The sequence below is a fragment of the Eretmochelys imbricata genome, chromosome 10 (genome assembly GCF_965152235.1).
Source record: "Eretmochelys imbricata isolate rEreImb1 chromosome 10, rEreImb1.hap1, whole genome shotgun sequence".
Classification (NCBI taxonomy): domain Eukaryota; kingdom Metazoa; phylum Chordata; order Testudines; family Cheloniidae; genus Eretmochelys; species Eretmochelys imbricata.
In genome coordinates this window covers 52,792,203-52,814,585 of record NC_135581.1, presented here as the reverse complement: position 1 = coordinate 52,814,585, position 22,383 = coordinate 52,792,203, and the positions used below count along the sequence as shown (strand labels likewise).

General features: G+C 40.1%; 1 protein-coding gene across 1 annotated transcript in view; it reads right to left on the bottom strand.

The window, feature by feature from the left end:
- Window positions 1-22,383, bottom strand: part of VPS13C (vacuolar protein sorting 13 homolog C) — a 195,735-nt gene that overhangs the window by 52,981 nt on the left and 120,371 nt on the right. The window contains exons 52-64 of the mRNA XM_077828389.1: window positions 21,448-21,813; window positions 19,709-19,798; window positions 17,795-17,950; window positions 16,593-16,857; window positions 15,540-15,700; window positions 14,727-14,848; window positions 9,495-9,789; window positions 7,143-7,532; window positions 5,896-6,000; window positions 4,561-4,725; window positions 4,090-4,218; window positions 2,023-2,156; window positions 1,540-1,666 (exon numbers count right to left, since the gene is read on the bottom strand). Of these exons, the coding sequence (XP_077684515.1) occupies window positions 1,540-1,666; window positions 2,023-2,156; window positions 4,090-4,218; window positions 4,561-4,725; window positions 5,896-6,000; window positions 7,143-7,532; window positions 9,495-9,789; window positions 14,727-14,848; window positions 15,540-15,700; window positions 16,593-16,857; window positions 17,795-17,950; window positions 19,709-19,798; window positions 21,448-21,813 (2,505 nt within the window). The remainder of the gene's footprint in view (window positions 1-1,539; window positions 1,667-2,022; window positions 2,157-4,089; window positions 4,219-4,560; window positions 4,726-5,895; window positions 6,001-7,142; window positions 7,533-9,494; window positions 9,790-14,726; window positions 14,849-15,539; window positions 15,701-16,592; window positions 16,858-17,794; window positions 17,951-19,708; window positions 19,799-21,447; window positions 21,814-22,383) is intronic.

Here is a 22,383-nt window from a genome sequence, read left to right as displayed (position 1 = left end):
GAGCAGGATGCAATTAATGGCCCTGCAAACTTGCATCAATACAAATCCAACTGTCGATTTTCCCACTCCAAACTGGTTAGTGACCGATCGGTAGCTGTCTGGAGTTGCCAGCTTCCAGATTGCAATAGCCACCCGCTTCTCCACTGGCAGGGCAGCTCTCAATCTCTTGTCCTTGCGCTGCAGGGTGAGGGTGAGCTCATTACACAGTCCCATGAAAGTGGCTTTTCTCAGCCACTGCTCATCATCCCAGACTTGCATGATGATGTGATCCCACCACTCAGTGCTTGTTTCCAGAGCCCAAAAGCGGCGTTCCACAGTGGTAAGCATGTCGGTGAATGCCATCTCGTGTCATATGAGTTACGTGAGTCATCATCATCTGACTCCTCACTGTCAGCTTGTAGCTTAAGGAATAACTCGACTGACAAAGGTGACATGCTGGCGAGACCCATCAGCATATTACTCAGCAGTTCGGGATCCATTCCCACAGACTGAAAGGGAAGACAGAGCGCGCAGTACAAACAACGATGAAAGATGGGGCCAAATGTGGACGGAAGCACAGTGGTTGCTGGGATGCGAAGTGATGCATCACAGGGCATTGGGACAGGACCCAGAATGCCCCGCCCCCCCCACCCCCTTCCCACAAGCCACAGCATCAGAATGGGAAGAGGTGCTCTGTGGGATAGCTGACCATAATGCACCGCTCCCAATGCAGCTGCAAGTGCAGCAAACACGGTCACGCCAGTGCGCTTGCAGCTGACAGTGGGGACACACGGCAGTGCTTTCCATACTGCACTCTCCGACGGCTGGTATAACTCACAGCGCTCTACATCTGCAAGCGTAGCCATGCCCTAAATCATTTTTCTCTCCAACCTGCATGTTGTACGTGCTGCTGAACACTGAAGTAGCTCACAGTGAGCAACTCCTGCAGTACAGTACTCTACTCAATGGAAGTGTTTCCTCCATGTGAGGCGAAGGTCATCAGGGTTGTGATTTTCTCCAACCCAGAAAAAATACATATTATATTCTGGAAAATAACTGCAGGAAGTGCTGCTTTCACCTGCTGCAGTCCAAACAGGAATAATTAGCGTGTACACTGTTCACTTTTGATACTGGTATGAGTGACCATCTTCACTTGCTGCACCATTTCCTCTTTCATTGCCTCCTCTCTTTAGAGGTGTATCAGCAAAGACAGATTTCTAGTCCTGGCAGCAGTAACAGTCTATCCTTCTTACTCCTCATTTATACACAGCCTGCTTATTAGGCTGATTAATGTTTGTTCCAGATAAAGGAAATTGGCAGATCTGAGTTTTGCCCTACACACAAGGGCTTACAAGATTCTTCAACATACTCTCAAGTAGAAACAGCAACTACACAAAAGGTTACCTATGTACAGAAACAAAAACCATGACCTAACAAAAGCTCTTGCATTTTAAATGACCATATCAAAAGACAAGGCCTAATCTCCAGTCTCTCAGTGAACTCATGATTCTAGTTTAGGTCATACCTTTCCTCCCACAATATATATTTTTTTAAATGTACCTTAAGCAGATCATGTTCACCAACATTTTGCGCATACGTCCAAGTTAGTTTTCTTATTCCAGTGGGATCTGCCCAGGCAAACAGTCGCACCTCCTTTGGTTTTAACTCCATCTCATCCTGTAACCCACTGCAATAAAAAAAAGCAGGTAAATAAGCCACTGAAACTCATGGCATAAGCCAAGTTTAATATGAAGCACTGTATAATATCAATTTATTTGAGCATGAGCTTTCGTGAGCTACAGCAGCTCACGAAAGCTCATGCTCAAATAAATTGGTTAGTCTCTAAGGTGCCACAAGTACTCCTTTTCTTTTTGCGAATACAGACTAACACGGCTGTTACTCTGAAACCTGTATAATATCAGTTTCTTATCTTCATTATACTGCATTCAAGAAAAGCGCACAAGAATTTAGGTTCCTTACCTTCAACAGTAAAAACTGGATAAAAGTTGGAAAAAAGATGGCTGAATTCTTACTTTTACATACCTCTGTTTATATTTAAGGGTGTCCCATGGAGTCTGGTTAATGATGAGAGCTGGAGCAGCTCCCTCATGGTAATCTGAGAAGTTTATGACTGTAGAATTTTCAGAAATGTTCACATTTACCAGTATGCCTCCATTCTGTTGAAGACAAAGACTTGCACTGTATATAGTTTATTAAATATAAAATATGAACTGTAGTTACTGAAAATTAACTGAGTCACTTTGCATTATGATGTACCCTTTATAAACCTTTTATAAATGAATGTATGTTTCAAGCATGTTACAGATGCACATAATATGTATAGTGGATAGTCATAAGCAACCTAATGATTAACCAATTATTATACCATTTATTAACCCTTTATACACTATTTACAAATGTAACCTTAATGTAGGTTGTGACTGATTTTTAGTTAAATCTTTGAAATAGCTTTTAAGATTATTTGTTTCAGTGTACTGGCTGAAACAATCACCTTAAAATACTGAAGATGTTAGAACTTATATTCAAACCTTCATATTATTGCTTCTTATGTTGGCATTGCTCCTTATGTTGGCATGTAAAAAATGGCAATGTTAAACTAATTCTAACGAAAACTTTAATGGTTAATTCACAGAGAAAAATCATCCTCTAAAATGGAGACACAGTTGTACATGTGTTCCACAAGCTTTAAGGGGTCAGCACTTTTGTCTTTGGATGGCCAATATCTTTTGGGGAGTGAGGGAGACCTTTCCTGGGTATGTAGATGGTTCAGTCTACCAATCAAGCCTGAAAAAGCTTTCCCTGCCTTCTGAATCTTGTCTCACATAAGGAAGAGCAGAGGGTCCAATATGTCTTCCGAAGTCACAGCCACTCTCCCTAGTCATGTGAGGGTTACAGGCCTGAGAACAGTTGTGTCAAACCTTGCTATAGGTAGCTTCAAAGGAGATTCTCCCACACAGATGGTACACCTCATTACCTCACAACCTTTGTTGTTCTGTGGAGTAGTGTTGGGGGGAGGGTGCAGTTGTTATCAGTGAGGAGTTCTGTTGGTGGCCCTATTCAGCTAACGCATGCCTTCTGAAAATCTCTTAAGAGGACTGGAAATAAAAGGGACTGGAGGACTTACACTCTGCTATATGAAAATTAAATTTTATGTCAAAATTTCAAGTTAAGGTGGAAGTACTAAATCTACACTCTATTTGCATTGTAGAGACAGAGGATTATGAAAAGAAGGGGTGTGGCCTAACCCTAAAGCAGTGGGACAAATCCGGACTGCCTTCAATATTTGCAAAGAGAGGCACAGCCCAAACAGTTTAGATCAGGTTGCAGGTCAGGACCCAAAAAAGGGGAGTCAAAGATATCACGCTTACATATCCTCTGTTTCTAACTATTTGAAAAAAAAAAAAAATGTAAGTGCCTCAGCACATCTCTCCAGACATCTACAATCCATGGTCATCCCCAACAATCAGTTGAATGACATGCCTAAAAATCTGTTCAACCATTCAGTGTTTGGTTTTGATTATATGTAAAGTAACTCTGCTTTGAGTGACTTGTTTGAGCATGCAACACTTATTTGCCTAGAATTTCACAGTGGCATATAATGCAAGTAAAAAATTCAAAAATGTTATCAGTTTAAACATGAAACCATTTTTATACCATACTAATAACTGTCCACTGTTTGTCAAGAATGCAACATCACATATCTTTAGGATGTTGTACTAGCTTAAGCATTTGAGATTCATAAAAGTGATCTTCCCTTCTGTTATGGTGGCACACACATCATAGCAAATCTTGCTGCAAATAAAGTAAACAAACTGCAGGTGACTTATACCATTCTATTTCAATACAGCTGTGCAGTTCTTTATAAGCCTGTGAAGAAGTCAATTCCACCTAATTTCATACATCTAACAAAAAGGATTTTTAAAAGTACAAACTGCATATCCTGCTATAATCACCCTGACTTTTCAATAGGTACTTTAAATCTATCTGCCAGCACTCAATGCAGGCGACTAAGGAATTACACTGAATTGGTTAACACCACAAACATAACAAAATTATAGAAAATATTATTATTTAAAGTCAAAGACTCACCAACTCTTCCAGACTTAACAAAGTACCATTGTCCTGTGTATTACAGAAAAATGGTTTGGATGCACTTTCACAGCCCACCACTCTGACACATAATTTACCAGACAAATTTTCAGGCCAAAATGGAAGACACTGGGGAAAAAACGTCAAGCAAAGTGCATATGTAACATGATGATAATTCAGCAATATTGTTATAAAAGATTAGTTAATGACAAATATGGATTAGTCTTTCAGATATTCTCCCTCCATACCGGACATCCAGCAGTACACATTTACACTGTCACTTACTAAGTTACTCCATCTATGATGATCTAAGAACCTTATATCAGACAGCCCACTGAATTTTCTTCATTAATTTGACAAACAGCTCAGCCTGATTAACAAAAATATGAGTATTTGTTTCTAAATATTTTACCTTACACAGAATCATTTGTGTGTTTTAGAAACATTTAAAGCAATAAAAACAAAGAATACCTCTGAAGATGAGAAATAATTCCAATTACGAGTTGGCAAAGAGCCATTAGACTTGATTTCTCCAACTTCCAGCTCCAGAGAAGAATTGTTTGCTATGGTGTAGAACGGAGTTAAGGTAACTATCCTGGTGAGATTAAAACTACTCATTTTGATGCTAACTCCAACCTGTTGAGTGAAAATAACTTGGTTAAACTCAGCCCATTTCTGCATGGTATTTTCATTTGCTTGACATGAATAAAACAAGTGGAAAAGTAAACCTATATGTGATCCCATAAAGTTATTCCTTCTACATATTTATTATCCTATTAACAGCAATACCCAAAGGCCTCAACTGTTACTCAGCAGTAACAGGACCAGTACTAGAGACCACACAAACTCCAAGGAACAGAGACTGTATCTCCAAAGAAATGTGAGATATACCCAATACAATGGACAGAGATTTTAGCAGTGGTATTTTGTATTCACTTAGAAAAGGGAAACCTAAGGAGGAGAAAATTACTGCAATAAAGTCATGAGATAAATATGGCTTGATCAACGTGTGTGTGTGTGGGGGTCAGATTTTCAAAATGCTATTGGGAGAAAAGTGACAGGCTTTGGATTTAGCCCAGATGAACAGGGCAAGAGACGAAAAATGGAAAATAACCAGAGGTCAATTTGGCCTTTAATAGGATAGGGGGTTGGTTCTAAAGGGTTATCAAAAAGGGGGATACGTGGTTTTGGCTTGATGGGAAAGATAAAGTTTATCTTTAAAAGGAAATGTTTGTGGTCTCCCTATAAATGCTTCCATTTTGCCCCTGGGATGATTATTTCAATATCTGCAAACAAGGTAATGTTATTTAGTTATCTGATTTTTTTTTAAGATAGGCACTGTATATAGTCTGAATCTGATTTTTCAAAGTCTGACACACAAAATTAAGTGCATATGTACTATTTATTATTTGTAGCACCTAGAAGTGCCAGTCATGAACCAGGATTCGCTGTAGTAGGCACTGTACAAATAAATCAAGTATCTGCAACTTGACCATCTGTGTCTCTAACTTATCTGAGATAGCATATGTATCTTTGAAAAGGTAGGCCTCACCATGTCCAAATATTTAAACATCTGTTTTCACAAACTAGGCCTGAATCTCCAGGTGGCCTGATGACTGGCCACCAAACGTCAAACTAAGTGGTATTATGCATACTAGTGTTATTATGTTAACAAACCAATGCACCCAAGAAAAACAAATGAAATATCAAGTTGGCTTTTGTTAAACTTATTTGTATCCAATATATTTAATTACTATTATTAGGCTTCAGAAAGGTTAGTAAACAAATACAGAAAGTAGGCCTTACCAGATAGTCCCTGTCATTGCCTGGGCACTTTACACATCCATAACTTCCTACAGTATCAAGGGAGAAGCTAGTGGACCATGAACTAGTTGAAATACACAATTGGATCTACAGAAGAAAAAGCATTTTTAAAGTATTTTTAAGTAAATTTCAAAAACTTAAAAGTTCATATGCTTTTAAAAATCCATGATGTATTCCTAGCAATTTCACCACTGCAATTCCAGCTAGCTGGGTTACTAAAACCACGAAGTTCTCGGGCTTTGGCAAAGACGTGCACTGCAGCAGAAGATCGGTGATCACTGGAAGAGCACACAAAACCAAATATGTCATCTGCCCTGGTAGCCCTTAGTGACCACAGCATGTAGATAAAGAGGGAGAGGAAAATATATAAATGACTGTGGTCTCTATTTAAAGGTCAGGGTAATAACCAAAAGATGTTGCCAAGACCAGTCTTCAATTATTGCTGACAACTTAAAGATGGAACGTCCAGGACTAAAGGCCTACATAATCCAAAAAAATATGAAAAAAGAATAATACTAACAAATTGTTTCATTTATTTTGTCACAGAAACACTTCTTTTTTTAAAATCATGACTAATGTATTCAACACAATGTACCCTCAGACAAGGTAAATTTAACAGCCCCTCAGTCTGTTAAATTGACTATAATTCTAAACAGCTGTGAGAGAAACGATAGCCTTAAAAATCAAAAGCAAGCTACTATCTCACGTGTCTGCCCTCCCACTTAATGTGCCTCTCTTCAAATCTAATAAATAAGAAATGAAATTGAGCAGCCACAAGACAATAAAAGCATCTAGTCCCCAAAATAAGATGTAATTTTCTCCTCATAATTACAACTCCTTTCATTATTTTTGTAAATACAAGAGTAGCACTGCTTCAAATTTACCAACATTTTTTATTTCCTTTTCTTTAAAAGTTGCACTCCAGATTATATCCGTGCAGAATGAACTAATGCTGCGTTGCCTGCACAAGTTGCTCCCTTGTTTCCCCAAACTTCCCCGAGATATTGGGAAGAGACAGACGCAAGAGAAAAACTAGTGTTAATTTTTCTTCTCAAAAGGAGAGCTAAATTTAAACAAAACACAAAAATACTGATGTTATATTGATCGATTACTTTTAAACAAGTACTGATACTGAAGCAGGGTAAGAATTTCAAGGCCAAGCATGAATAATGTCAAAAGTTAAATAATTCCTCATTTGAGGACATTTTAAAAGAAATTAGGTAGCATACCTTGTTTTTACTAAAAATGTTCCTTTTCTTAAAGGAAAACAGGATAGTATCCCTGTAATCTGCTGGGTGTTTCACATGTATATCTTCAGCACGATACTGGAGAACCCGGGAAGTCTTATTGATTATCCAATAAGGACTGAACACAGACAGGATCATACGGCTACCAACTTGCCTAACATGTACATAGATATCTATTGTCATCATATCTGTGGAATTGGAGGTAAAACACACAGGAAAAAATTCTGGCAGCCCATCATGGACTCTAAAATGTCCATTCCAGTTTTTACCCTGATATTTTATCAGAACTAACTCCATTATTTCCCTACTGATTCTTGAGTGAAGAACATCAGCAGCACTCCCTTCTAGCAACTCATGAGCTTCTGCGGTTCCCTAAAATAAAAACAAACAAATTTTAAGAGGCTTACTAGTAAAAACTATACAGTATTGAACAGTGGTTACTTCAAAAAGAGTACAATAGTTAGAAATTCTACTTTTTAAGTCTTACCTGTTCGCTTGACTCTAGAGTTTCCACTAAGGGATATCTTTGACTACAGACACACAGTACAGGGCCATCATGACTGCCCACTGTACACAGGAAGCCTTAAGAACTCAGGGACAAGCCAATATATTATAGCATAATGATTAATCATCATATTATTATTTCAAACATTCTCTTAATAGCTATATTGGTCTAAAGTCCAAACTCAGTGTTTCAGCATTCAGTATGGCCAGATGGGGAAAAGACGATCACAAATTTAATCTGGTTTCAAAACCTAAAACAGATCAAACCATCAACAAGGGGATTCTTATACAACCTCTTTCATTCAACTATTTCATAGTTAAAGAGGTATTTTACAGGTAGCACAGTAGCTAAATCAACTTGCCTCAAGTTACACATAAAACCCATGGCAGATCTGCGAGCTAACTTGGTCTTTTCCTCCAACTACTAGCACATACAAGTTTAGTTTTACAAATTGAGAGCTATTTGTTTCTGTGAGAGGATCCCCTGCCCAGGGACAACAATTGTTACTCACTTTTCTCTCCATACAGGATTACACTCCTGTTACAATTTTGGATCCAAGCATGACCTACCCAGTCAGCCTGTCCCAAGTTTTTCGAGAGAAATTTATGTCGCAACCAGCTCTACCTACAAAGTTTTTTTAGTAACTATCACGATTAACTATATAAATAACTTAATTGGGCTAATTTGTGGCACATCCATGATCCAGAAGCTCTCTCAGAAACTCTGTTTATTGTTTGATAATTACCTGTCCATCCAAAGACTCTCCTAGTTTGGGACTAATATAGTAGTAGTATTCTGAAGCCCTAAGGTAGGCCTATAGCGATCAGATGCAATTAATGCATTTTACCTCTCATCAATGAAGCCAGGACACACAAATCAGCTGGCGATACCAGAAATAAACACTAACTAGTGCTCTTCAATGCCTCAGAAACGTGTGCAATGAACATTAGGCTGCTTCTTGGCAAATCATGGGATAAATACCAATTTCCTTTAGGCCAGGAGGCTGAAACGCCTCACAGCAGTCATTTTAGGCTCTCTGCCGCTGTACAAAAGCTTAACAGGATTTCATTCTTTTAGAGGTCTTGTTTTCTTACAAAACAAAAAACAAAACAATCCAAGACAAAATGTTCTTACTTCTGCAATACTTTAGCATTTTAGCTACAGAGTTAGAAGTTTTTGGGTGGATTTTTTTTTGTTTGTTGGAGTTTTGGGGGTGGGAGGGAGAGCACGTGTGCACAATGGATTTGGGGAAAAGGATTATTGTCCTACTACTCTTTATGGAAGTCTGTCCTCCTTCGATGTGACACTGGAAACGCTTCTCCATGTTACCTCACCAAGAAAGTGAGGAAGGGGAAATTATCAAGAAAGTCATTAACTTCTTCACATTTCTAGCCAAGTTAAATGTTATAGAAGGCCATCATGAAGACCTAGATCAATAGCCAGAAAAAAAAATCTGGTGTCCATCAGTTTTGACATTTAGCAATATGGTTTTCCTTGGCACTAAACTAAGGTACAAGTGGGGAACAGTTTTCCTTGTATGAGCAATATTTGATCCTCTAGAAAAACCCGGTCCCTAGCCATTGTTACTCCAGGTGGAGGGCAACACAGTAACTCCAACTGTCTCTGGGTACCAAGCCTCACCATACAAGAACACTTGGACTGACTTGGGATGAAGAAAAAGACTCCAGCCCACATCCCTTGCCCTAGATTCCAAGAGCCAATGTAGTCCATAGAATACATAACTTAATATCTTCTGTTTATAGATGGAAATCATTGAATGCTTTCCTTAAACTTTATTTTAAAAAGTCACGATTGCTTAAATTCCATACCTCAAGTAAATATCTCAAAGAGTATGGCAGAAGATTCCTCAAAGTGAGCGTTGGGTAAAGATGGATAATGTAGGCTGGATCCCAGTCCTCCCCGTGAGTTGCAATAAAGTTTAGTTGATCAGGAACAGCAGTTGTCATGACTATTAGAGGCAAGAAGCTTACTTCGGTAGAAGGGCACTGTAACATACATCTCACTTCACTACTTCTGTGAAGCTCTTCTCTCCAGGCAATGTAAGTTGTGGATTCTTTAAACTGACCTTCTAAGATCCCTGTTGGTTGAATAAATAGATGACACCTATGTGGAGGGGAAAAAAAAACAAAAACAACCAATAGAGCCTTCACAAAAACACAAGTGTGGACAACACATTTAATTTTAGTCTAAACTTAAATAGAATAACCTAAATTACACTGAATAACCAAAAAGCTCTGAAATCCCAAACTGATTAACCCTTTATGCAATGAAAAATAGTGCATCAGGATTATCAGAAAGAGTATCAACCAACCACGTTCCTGGACATTCATAGACAACCTTATTAACAGTACAAGAAATACTTATAATAAGATGGTCAGTTCTTTAGTGTTTGTAACCTGGATGAAAAAAGATGTTGCAGCCAATGCAGGAGAATTCTATATTAGACTTTGTCCTCTGGAGTGGTTCGCTGTCCTCAGCTGGAGGCTTCCAGCAGCATAGACCTTCCTTCCGAATAGGTCCATGCGTTCAGCTTCCTTAGACTTAAGGGCCGGTGCCTGTTGCTCCTGACACTCCTTCTCATTTACTGCTGAGACCACCAGAGAGCAAGGGTGTGGGTGTGAGAAGTGGTACTCGTAGCCCTCGAAAGGGACGAAGTACTTCCTCTCAACTCCTCTGGAGGTGGGCAGGATGGAGGCTGGTGTCTGCCACAGGGTCTTATTAGTGCTTTGGATGGTCTTTATTAATGGCAGTGCCTCCCGGGAAGGCCCTTCTGGGGCAAGAACGTCCACCATCGGGTCCTCTGTCTTGATCACTTCCTCCACCTGCAAGCTCATGTTGCAGGTGATGTGATGGAGGAGGTCTTAGTGTGTCCTGTGGTCAACGGGCAGGGGCCCTACGGCTGATGCTCCTGCTAACACCTTGTCAGGTGAGGAAGACTAGGTTCCCAGCAGTGGTACAGGGTCCTCCCTGGCCCTTGAGTTGCCTGGGTTGCTCTTGGACTGCACCAGGCTCCAACACTGGCTCCTCAGGGACAGATGTCTTATGAGGTGCTGGCAGGTATTGGGCAGGTTACTGTCTGCGGGGGCAGCCAGGAGAGGGTCACTTCAGCTCCCCGTGGAGCAGGTCTATCCTTAGGTGACTGGGAAAGAAGGCATCCTGAGGTCACCAATCTAGATCTTCTGGAAGGGGTACCCTGGACCTGATGGTAAGCCTAGTGGGTCCAAAAAGGCCATTTCACGGAGGGTTCCACTGTGGCTGCCAAGCTACACGCACGTCCCTTCAGCACCTGCTCAACCTGTGCCAACTGCGCCTCCAATAGTAGGACTCTATCAGAGTCTGAAGAACCCAAGGGCGAAGACCATGGTGGTGCTGGGGACCCATGAGTTGGCCATCGGTGCTGTGCGGAAGAAACAAGGGACCAGTGCCATGACGATCTTGCCGATGACCGGTGCTGACAGTCTGGTGAGGGAGACCAGCGCCACCTGTCTGGTGATGGCCATCAGCTTCTGCGCTCTGGTGCCACTTGTAAGGGCGTTATGGACCGGTGCAGAGGTATGCTTGGTGCCGGGAAGATGGAGTGCTGCACCTCCGGTGCCAGGCACTTTCCCGCTGAGCACAGTGCTGGGGAATGATGTGGTGATGGCGATCAGGAGTGGTGCCGGGCACGATGCCAGACTGGTGACTGAGCGCTACACATTGCAGGCTTGCCTCTGGATGGTGTCGGCCTCACTGGTACCAGAGACTTGTTCCTGATGACCAAGGGGCTGGGCCACAGTCATCTCTCTGAGATCTCTTGCGGCCTTGAAGTGTCCAGGGTGGAGCGTGGCTCCAATACTTCCACCTGGCCGTGCCCTGCTGGAGAGTCACTTTGCACCCGACTAAACAGTGCCTTCTGGGGAGCTGGAGTTGACGGCGCCAACTCATGCTGCCTGGGAGCCGGTTCTTTCCATGCGTGCTGCGAAGCATCCCCTGACAGTCCGGGAGCTCTGCAAGGGGAGCATCCTCTCCCAGGCTTTTTGCACTTGTGAGGCACCCGAGAAGTGGAGTGGTGCCAGGGCCCTGTGCTTATTTGTGGTGCCGGGGATCACTGATGCTGAGGGTCTCCTGCAGTAGAGTCCTTCCTTGGCCCCCAATTGCAAACCGACACCGGAGCGCTCTGCACCGAGGCACTCGGTCCCAAGCCTTGGCGGTCCACAGGCACTGGGTGAAGTGCAGATTCCATGAACAGCTGCCTCAAATGGAAAACCCGGTCCTTCTGAGCAATCCCACAACTGAGGAAGAAGGCAGTGCTGGTCTATAAACTGACCTGGTTTAGAGGGAAAATGAAGGCAGCTGACGAAAGACAGAAAGAAAGAAAGAACGAACGACGAATATAAATCAGAAGTTAGGAATTGTAGAAAACTGATCAAGAAAGCCAAGGGATAGATACAAGGAGAAATCTATGGCCAGCCAAGTTTGTACAATAAGGAGTTTTTTTTAAATATATTAGGAACAACAAGAATTCTAACAACGGTATGGGCCCATTATTAGATGGAAATGATAGAATCACCAATAATAATACAGAAAAGGTAGAAGTGTTAAATAAATATTTCCGTTCTGTATCTGGGGACAAAACATGATCTAACCCAGGAATTGGCCAGACTTTGGCACATGGCCCATCAGGGAAACGCAATGGCGGACCAGAACAGTTTGTTTACCTGCAGCGTCCACAGGTTCAGCAGATTGCAGCTCCCACTGATCGCGGTTCACCGTTCCAGGCCAATGGGGACTGCGGGAAGCAGCGTGGGCCGAGGGATGTGCTGGCCGCTGCTTCATGCAGCTCCCATTGGCCTGGAACGGTGAACCACAGCAAGCGGGAGCTGCGATCAGCTGAACCTGCAAATGCAGCAGGTAAACAAACAGTCCTGCCCAGCCAGCGGATTTCCCGGACAGACCGCAGGCCAAAGGTTGCTGATCCCTGATAAAGCCTCATTGTGGAATGGTAATACTCTCTCCATTCCACAAGTACCTCTGGAGGATGTTAACAGCAGCTACTGAAGTTACACATTTTAAAATCAAGTGATCCAATGACTTGCACCCAACAGTTTAAAAGACCTGGGTGAGGAGCTTGCTGGACCATTACACTGATTTTTAACAAGTCTTGGAGCCCTGGGCAAGTTTCAGAAGATTGGAAGAAAGTTAATGTTGTGCCAACTTTTCATAAGGGCAAATGGGATGAAGTGGGTAATTAGACACCTTTCAGCTTGACATCAATCCTGGAGAAGACATTGAAGCAGCTGATAGGGCACTCCAATTAAGAACTGAAGGAGGATAATGTAGATAATGCAAATTAGCAAGGGTTTATGGATACTAGATCCTGTCAAACTAACCTGTTATCTTTTTTTGATGAGATGACAAGTTTGATTGATTAAGGTAATAGTGTTGATGTAACGTACTTTGACTTCATACCACATGGCATTTTCTTACAAAATGAGAATATAAAATTCACATAGCACACATTAAATAGATTAAAAACTGGCTAACTGATGGGTCTCAAAATATAACTGTAAATGGGAACTCATCATTGAACACGTCTGTGTCCAGCGGGGTCCCAAAGGGATTGATTCTTGGCCCTATGCTATTCAACATTTTTATCAAGGACCTGGAAGGAAACATAAAATCACCACTGATAAAAATCTGCAGATGACACAAAAATTGGGGGAGCCATAAATAATGGAGAACAGGGCACCGATTCAGAGTTATCTAGGTCACTCGGTAAACTGAATGCAAGCAAATAATGTATGTTTTAATATGGCTAAATGTAAACGTATACATCTGGGAAACAAAGAACATAGTCAATATGTACAGGATTGAGGAAACTACTCTGGGAAACAGTGACTCCGAAAAAGACTTTGCAGTTGAAATAGACAATCAGCTTAACATGAGCTCCCAGTGTGACACTGTGGGCAAAAGAAATAATGTGATCCTGGGATGCTTAGACTCTATGAACTCTAAATTTTGTAAAGTCAATAGAGGCAGATGGGTTAAACTGAATCCTTATGAGACACTAAATGTAGTTTATTTCTTCTAATTAGGCCTGACTCTGATTCCACTATTTAATTCTGGTTTAGCCTATGATTCTTTGGATATATAATTCACCTTAATGAGTGTTTCACCAGACACAGGCTGACAGGAAGTTAAATGAACTGTGACACCTGGAGACCTAAATGAAAATATGGACATTGGAGACTGAGAAGAAAGCCTATCTGCCCCTTCCAAAATCATCTGTCACCTTTTGAAATGTCTGCTTAAGTAAGGCTCACAGTTCTAATATCCCATCTGTTTTAGGCCAGAATTCCACTGGCATGCAAGCGTTTAAAAACTTCTACATTCCCTCAAGTCTCAAAGCACTGAAATTCACAATAAACATCAACAACTGAATATAAACACATTGTAAGTAAGATACACTATAAAGGAAAAAAGGAGTTAAAAATCGGGGAGGGGAAAGGGAACAATGGAAATAATAAACGATTATTCAAAAGTACAACGAAAAAAGCCAAAGTGTTTCAGTGAAAAAGCATGTAAATGCTATACCATTCCTACCAAAGATAATGGATTGACTTTGCCCCTGGATCTTAGAAACTCTCCCCTCATTGAAAGTTATTTCAGGTCAGATTTATAAAAATGTTAGATTTGCAAATGCAGTTATGATTAGGCAAATGGAGTAACTGTTCACAAAATATGACTAATAACCATTGTTATGTTCATGCAATACAAGTAACTGCACATATGTAAACTGAGACCATTTTGAAGGACCATTTGCCCTTCATTACTACTATTTTGGGGGCTTTTTTAATGCACCCAGTTGCATTATATAATTATTTTTAAAAATAAATATAATTTGGCTTTTGTCAATTCAATCGTGAAAAAAGCCCAGCACAAGATGAGTATGAGTGGTCTAGTAAGACTAACAGATTGAGTTGGTAAAAAAATATTTTGATTCAAGTAATGGTAATTTCACATCACACGCTGTAAGAGTTGGCATAACGGTATAAGTGTACCTGTATGAATCTAAAGGAACATGGAATTCCTCTTCAGGCTTAGATACTCCTATTGGCTCCAGCAGCCTAACATCTCTAACGAATTTGTAGATTGTAAATGGGACAGAGAAATGATTCTTGATCTATGATAAAAATGTATATGTCTCATTAAATATATTTTGCAAATTTCAAAATGAAAATATGAACTATACATAATGTACAAAAATTAGTAAATCTAATTAGGACGCTCCTTTGCAAACTGAAACTTACAAAGAATTGTCCTCAGAAAGTAACTAATGTGTACATAAAGCAAAAAAAATGCAATGTGAAACATCAAAATAACACCACCACAATCATGCTACTTTGGAGCCCTTAACAATAACAATTAACAATATTACTTGCTTGGAAGAAAACGTTGCATCTTGCAGTACAAATTACATATTGAAAACGTATAGCTTAGAGCTGTAGGAGAGCCAATTTAAGCCACAATTTAATAACTACCGTCTTTAAATGGAATGTAACCAAGGTAGCACTTCTATCCATTACAGGTATTTAACATAAAACAGATTTTTATACCGGCATATGCATACAACATCTCCATTCAAATCCTATAACACATTTAAAATTACAATCTAAAATGTAAATTTAAAGCAGTATTACTTACATTTATGAAATAATTGCTTTTACTTTATATGTTCGTGTTTGCTTTTTTGCTGAAGAATAATCTCAAAATGTATTAAGAAAAAAGGAAGCCCAAGTTACTCTCCAGAAGTAAACAAACTAAGCAGTGGCCTTGGGCTTATTTAACTTTATGCATTTTATTATACATTTTACCTGCAGAGGAGACCGTATGGTAATAACTTTATTCCCTTCAGCTGCATCTATCTGTACCAGAACAGAGTCCGAGTGGTCGACAAGAGGAGTCCGTACACTGTGCAATCGTCGGCCTGGTTTTGTAATGGGGATGTTTGCCACTTCTGTATAGCCTAGAGGCGCTGTTTTACAAAACAACACTGGTATGTGATTCTGCAAACTTACATAACAAATCATTACCATTTTCAAGCAAACACGCAATGCCAGCCCCTTAATAAAATTACCCCACAGCCTCCAACATAAGAGACCCGCAGGTTGTGTTTTTGGCGCACGATAACTAGAAAATGGTTAACCAGAAGGGAAAATTAAAAGTAAGTTTTACATCAATAATGGCTGGGAAAATCAAGTATGATACCACCAGCTTCTACAAAAGATACTTGCTACATAATGGATATAGATCATGAGGCACCCTCAGCCTATTTGTTTCACACAGAAACAACTCAAGATTCTTAATGAGGAGACGGGGGAATGCCAGTATTGCAGGATTCACACTATCTTACTCCCTCCAATGAACTGACCAGCACAACTTGTTATGTGGGAAATCCTGACTATCCCAAAGAGATTGAATCTAACTATATGAAGTGAGTGGTGACAGGTGGATCTCCATTGGGGAGGTCAGCAGGCCAGCTGAGGTGCAATTGCATCAGCTCACAGACTCTCCTAGCCCTCTGATGGAATGGCAAGATGTTCTACCTGCCTGTGCTTCTTACTAACCTTTAATTCTATTATTAGGGAAGTAAAGGAAAAGGGACTTGAATTTTCCCCACTCCTCTTTTCCCAGCACCCAAGTCAGTGTTATGAGAAATTGACTATGGAGTGGCAACCCTGGCTCTAGGAAACATCCAGCAGGGACAAGAGTAAAGACACTTGCCAGCTGGTGGCGAGCAGTTATCTCCAGAGTGAACAAGGAAATTCAGTGGTTAAGTTTGACCACATGGTACCTGGCCTAGTAACTCTCCCCTGAATCTCTTCACCAAGCACAATTGCTACCAACAGTCATCCCTTGCACACTACCTAAGCTCAAAGTGAACAGGCAGCTCTCTTGACGATATAATGCCGACAGCTTTCCTCGATGCAGAGGTTCCAAAACTGAATATTCCAGTTCCAAATTCTGACCAATTTCTACATCATGAATATCTTCTTTTAAGGTTGAACCAACCACTCGAAGATTGATGGTAGGATGCACTTTGAGAGGGACACCCAGTGCATTTTTCACTGTAAAAGGAGCCCTATCTTTTAAAGAATAATCAAAAGTGGAGGCAGTCCCTTCAGAAAATGCCTGTAAGAAAGTACAATGATAAGATTTTTAAAGATAGTGGTCATGATAGAATAGAACATCTTAACCAGTTAACATAAAAACATCCATACACAATACTACCTTCTTTACAGAAGCAACAGTATATACTGTATATCAGGAAGTATGTGCTTTTGGCATGATTGTATAAAAGCAATATTCAGTATTTTGAAGTAATCTGGTATTACATAAATTAATATACGAGTCATTTTCACCACGCTAAAACGTAAATTCCACTAACATTATTATAACTTATTACTCATAAATTAACAATAATCATATAAGTCTGATATAATTACCACCTACATAGATAAACCCAATTTATATTTATTTAGTAAAGTATCAGTGAGCAATATCCATACAATAGAACATCTTCTGGGACATGAACAAGCATGTCCTACCTCCTCAGGAGTAAGAGGAAAATACAATAGAAATTTAGCACACTGGTGGGCTGCAGAGGCTTGCTTCCATTAAATTTGAAGGGCCAACTGTCATAAGTATCTTTTTTTCCCCAATATGCCTATTGAAAGGCTAGGCTACCCTATAATGGAGACCAGAGACCAGATTGATCATGCACCCATGGGGAAGGGCTGCTTCTATGTCTTGTACCAATTCAGATTAAGTTACAAGACTCCCACTCAGTCATTTCCCTCCCATATTTTCTCCCTTTTGAAGTCCTGTGTCAGCACCTCCATTTTCATAGTTAAGGGAGCAGCTGGCTTCTTTCTGAACAAGTCAAACTCACTTTTTAATAGCTAGAAGGATCAACTGTAAGCAAAAGAAAGAATTCACCCCATCACGAAAGACAGAAAATGAGTAAGTGGACTCTCAACCTGACTGGCTGAGCAGAATAAGAATCAGAATTCAGGACTGGCCACAAACAAAATTAATTCATGTTAAGTCCCGTATGGAATAAAATTACCTTGGCTAAATTATTGAAAACAGCAAGACAACATTTGGATATTGTTATATTCATTGTATCCTTTGAAGAGATGTTAACCACAGTTTGAGCTTCAGGAAGAACAACAAAATCATCCCCAGGTATCAAACTTTTATCTTGTATAGGGTTAGTCTTTATCTAAAGGGAAAAAACAGCATTAAACATTCTCTTTGTCTAATTTTATAAGCATGAACACAAACTGTTTCTCCAAATTTAAGTAGCTTTATGCAGGTTTGCAATTTTCTCTTAAAATCATACTTCACAAATGTGTTGAGAAATCATTAGCAAATTCCTTTAATATGATCTTGGATATATTATTTATTTCATACCCACCAACATTCAAAGTCAAACATAGCACTGTTTTCTGCACTTTTATAACAACATACCCTGCTGCACATTTATCATGTGGTGCTCAATGACTAATTGGTTATTATGAATTAATGAGCAATCTGGAAGATAATGGTGCAAGGTGACACTGAGGACCAATAGAATTCCCCATTTTATTTTATTTAATATCAAGACATTAACATTTGGTGGATTCTGTTGCTTTCATTCAGGAAAATAGTCCAATGGCTTTTAGCTGTTAATATATGCAAGGCTAAGAGTTTTTCCATTACCACCAATATTCAGGCTCTTGCATCTCAAGTGGTAACTGCATTCATTTCCAAGATGTCTAAATTAGCACTTAGCTCTTCTCTTCACCTTTGTCATATCATCATCAGCTGGGCCTCTCTCTTTTGACGATGCCTCCTTAGGCTCCAGGGTCTTGTTAGCAGTACAAAGAGGTAAGCTCCCCTGAAGTGCTTTTCTGCTGCCTTCCCTATGTCTCAGACTAGGGGAGAGTTCTCCTCCAGAGATCTCTTCACCTTTTTGTCCTAAAGTGGTTTTTAGTATCATCACTGTTGGGTGATATTGATTTTTTTGTTTTGTTATTACTTTGTCCTCCTTCAGTTTTTACTAGTTCTTTTAGCTTTTTGACTAGTTCTTTGTTATGCTCTTAAATATTTTTTTTTCTTGAATACCCAGGGTCCCAAAATCCATCAGAAACTAGAAGAGGCTGTAAAAATTCTCTCTCATACTAAAACATCAGTTTTAGTAAGAATTTCCAAGTGCAAATCTTATTAAAAAAATGGGATACAATCTGCCTACGGGGGAAAAAGATTTATTGGAATCCAAAACCAGTACCAGGTGAGAATTAAAGTACACGGCTGTTACTTAAAAATGCACATTGCAATATCCACAAAGGCAGCATTTTCTCCACCTAGGCCTAACAGCATCTCTAAGAAGTGTGGATAATTACAATTCCCTCTCTACACAAGATGTTTTTAATCGCTAGTTAGCAGTGACTATTGTCTTGGCAAGTTCTCCTGAAAGCTTGTGTTGCCCCTCTTGTCAGTAAGACAGATTTAGTATCATGTACAAGGAAGAGGCTATTATATATATATTTTGAAGGCAGCCTCCTTGAGAATTCCACAAATAACGTTCAGAATTTTCAACCCTGACACGTCTGTCTACACTGCAATTAGACACCTACAGTTAGCCTGTGCCAGTTGACTCTGGCTTGTGGGGCTGTGGCTGTTGGGCTATTCCATTCCAGTCTAGACCTCCAGGTTCAGGCTGCAGCCCAAAAACTCTGAGACCCTCCCACCTCACAGGATCCTAGAGCCTCAGCTCCAGCCCAAGTCCAGAAGTCTACAGTGCAATTAAACAACCCTGCATCCTGAATTAGCTGGCACAGGTTAACCATGGGGTTTTAATAGCAGTGTACACATACCCTCAATCAAAGAGGACAGTATCTGGGACGTCATGGGTCAGTATCTTAATGCATCAACATGTTAAAAAAAAGCTGTATGTTCACAATGAATATTTCATATATTGTCCGTTATGTTTCCGTACTTCAAGTTTTAAATTCCATGGTTTCCTTCCTCCATCAATTCGTTCAATAAGAGGCTCCCACACTGCATAAGTTTCATTGTAATAATGAACCTGAAAGAAAATTAAAATTGGGTTGGAAAGCAAAGCATATTTTTAGATCACTCCTTATAGTAGTTATATTACCATGTTATGAAAGCATATGCATTTCTTCCAACTCAAACTTTCATATAATGGTTCTTTCATTGGGTTAAATATTAACTATTTTATAAAAACACAGACCATTTTAATGTGTTTAACGAATATCTTTTATTAAAAAAAGAGGTTTAACAGACCGCACACCAAGCTTAGTTTCCTTACCTTTCATAGTCCTAGACTTCTTTCTCAATCTATCACTTAGAAATTGTAACTAGCTCTAAATCTGATTTAGCCTGGACATTCTGATAATTCAAGTTAGTCTATTAGTCAATTCCTAATGCATTAATGTAATCATTGTCACTTCCCACAGCACCAGTGGCAGCATCTGGAGACCCAGAATTCTCAACAGTGTGAGCAGTTCTGGACTCTGTGAGCTGTTTGGTGGGGTTGGGAATTGACCATGGGGTGGGGATGTGTGAGGAAAGGGATTAGAGTGTTAAGTAATAGACAGACCCGTGCCAGCACATTCACAGTCCTGAACTACAGGAATATCTAGTGTACAGCTCATTATCATGGGTCCACTAACAAGTTAATGGATCTTCTCACCTTCCCCAGCTGCAGGGACCCATTCTTGCCACTTGGACAACACCAGAGATCATGGAGTAACTCTTGGGGTCTTGGTGACCTCCCAACCCCATGTGGGACTCAACACCCTCCACTGGGGAGAATTCATCAGAAGTAGTTGTGAGGATAGATATTTTAAAACACTAGCCAACCATGAGATAGATGCAGTAGCTGTTGATCGTCTATGGCTACAAGTATACTAGAAGCTAGGGGTGTGATTCCCAGCTTGCATAGACCTACTCACACTAGCCCTCATTGAGCTAGCCTGATAAAACCAGCAATATAGCCGCGGTAGCACAGGTAGCATCAGCAAGGGCCAACGGCCAACTGCCCACAGTATGTTCACATAGGGTTCAGTCACGTTGGTAGTCAGGTTGGCTAGCCTGTGCTGCTGCTGCCGCCACCGTGTCCACACTACTAGTTTTAACGCACTAGTTCGATGAAGACTAGAGCTCCTACGTCTAAGAATCACACCGCTAGCTCACAGTGTAAACATAGCCTGTATGGAGAAGAGGAAGTACATGAAGCATGATCATGCATACCCAAGATCACCTTTTCCATAGAGATTAAGAGGGATGGGGTTCATCACCAAGACCCCAAAGGATACGCAAAAATGTTAAAGAAGTAGAGAGGCAACAATGATTGTTATATGATAGGGATTTTTAAAAATAATTGTTTACATTTTTGGAATCATCAAGCTACGCACACTGATAACACTATGAAACCACATTACATTATAATGGTTTCTCCTGTCTGCCCCTCCTCCTTTCCCTGTTATCAGTTCTTACACGGATTACATTGTCTCTAATGCGACTGACTTCTTGGGAGTATTGATTATGACTACCTATGCATTTTTACAGCACTGGTACAATGCTAGCCCAATAATTATTGAGGACTTCAAGCACTACTACATAAAAATCAAGCAATTGTCTTTTAGCATTTCAAAACATTTTTCTGCCTGTAACCATTTTAATTTGGAAGCATGAATTGACCCCACTTACCTCCAGTGTCAAGTCAGCAGTGGCACCCAACAGGGAAGACCAGTTTTTAAGTGTTCCTGAAAATGCTGATTCTATTAATAATAAAGGAACAGTGCGATGTCCCAGACCACATTCCAAGGTGATTTGAACTGATTTCACACCAACGTCAAAATTCTCATTTTTCAGAGCGTGCTCACTGTCCGTGAAAGTTTCAGTTGCTTCCATGGCTACATCAACACCAAGGAACCAAGCATTGCATTGGTTAATGGATTTCACATCCCACAAGTTTCCAGAATCACTTGTTGTCCCTTTGGAATCCTCTTCTTTGGCCTTTGGTTTTATGGCAGCCATTATAGTCATCACAGTATTCAAAATGATTGGTGAAATCTTTAACAATAAAGAGTCTCATTTGTAGCTTACTTTTTTTTTTTTTATTTTACATGTAAGCCAGATGGAAAACAATTAGACATTGAAGATATACCACAAAAGTGTGGTATCTGTTATAGGTTATCAACCATCACATAAATAAGGCATGTATCTGATTACACAAACAAACAACAACTTAAATTTGGAGCACAAAAATGGCCATCATGCATAAGTGTCTCTCACCTATGTTTCCTAAAATCCTCACTAGTTTTCCCACACATATTCTCAGAGTTGTAATAGTATTCTTGATGGTCTAAGTCACAAAGTCTAACCTTCTTACTGTTGCGCACAGAGAGCATATATTTTAACAACGTTCTGATATATACAGTGAACACCACCGCTGCTAAAATACTACCAATTTTCTTGTTTAAGCATCAACATTTATGTTAAGCACACAATATTTATTTAAAAAGCTAAACCTGTTGTGTGGTACGGTACATACTCTACAGAACTTCAACCCAAAGTTAATTTTACAGGCAAGCCACCAACATTCTTACCGTCAAGACTTGCTGTGAGTGGTGAAATCTGATT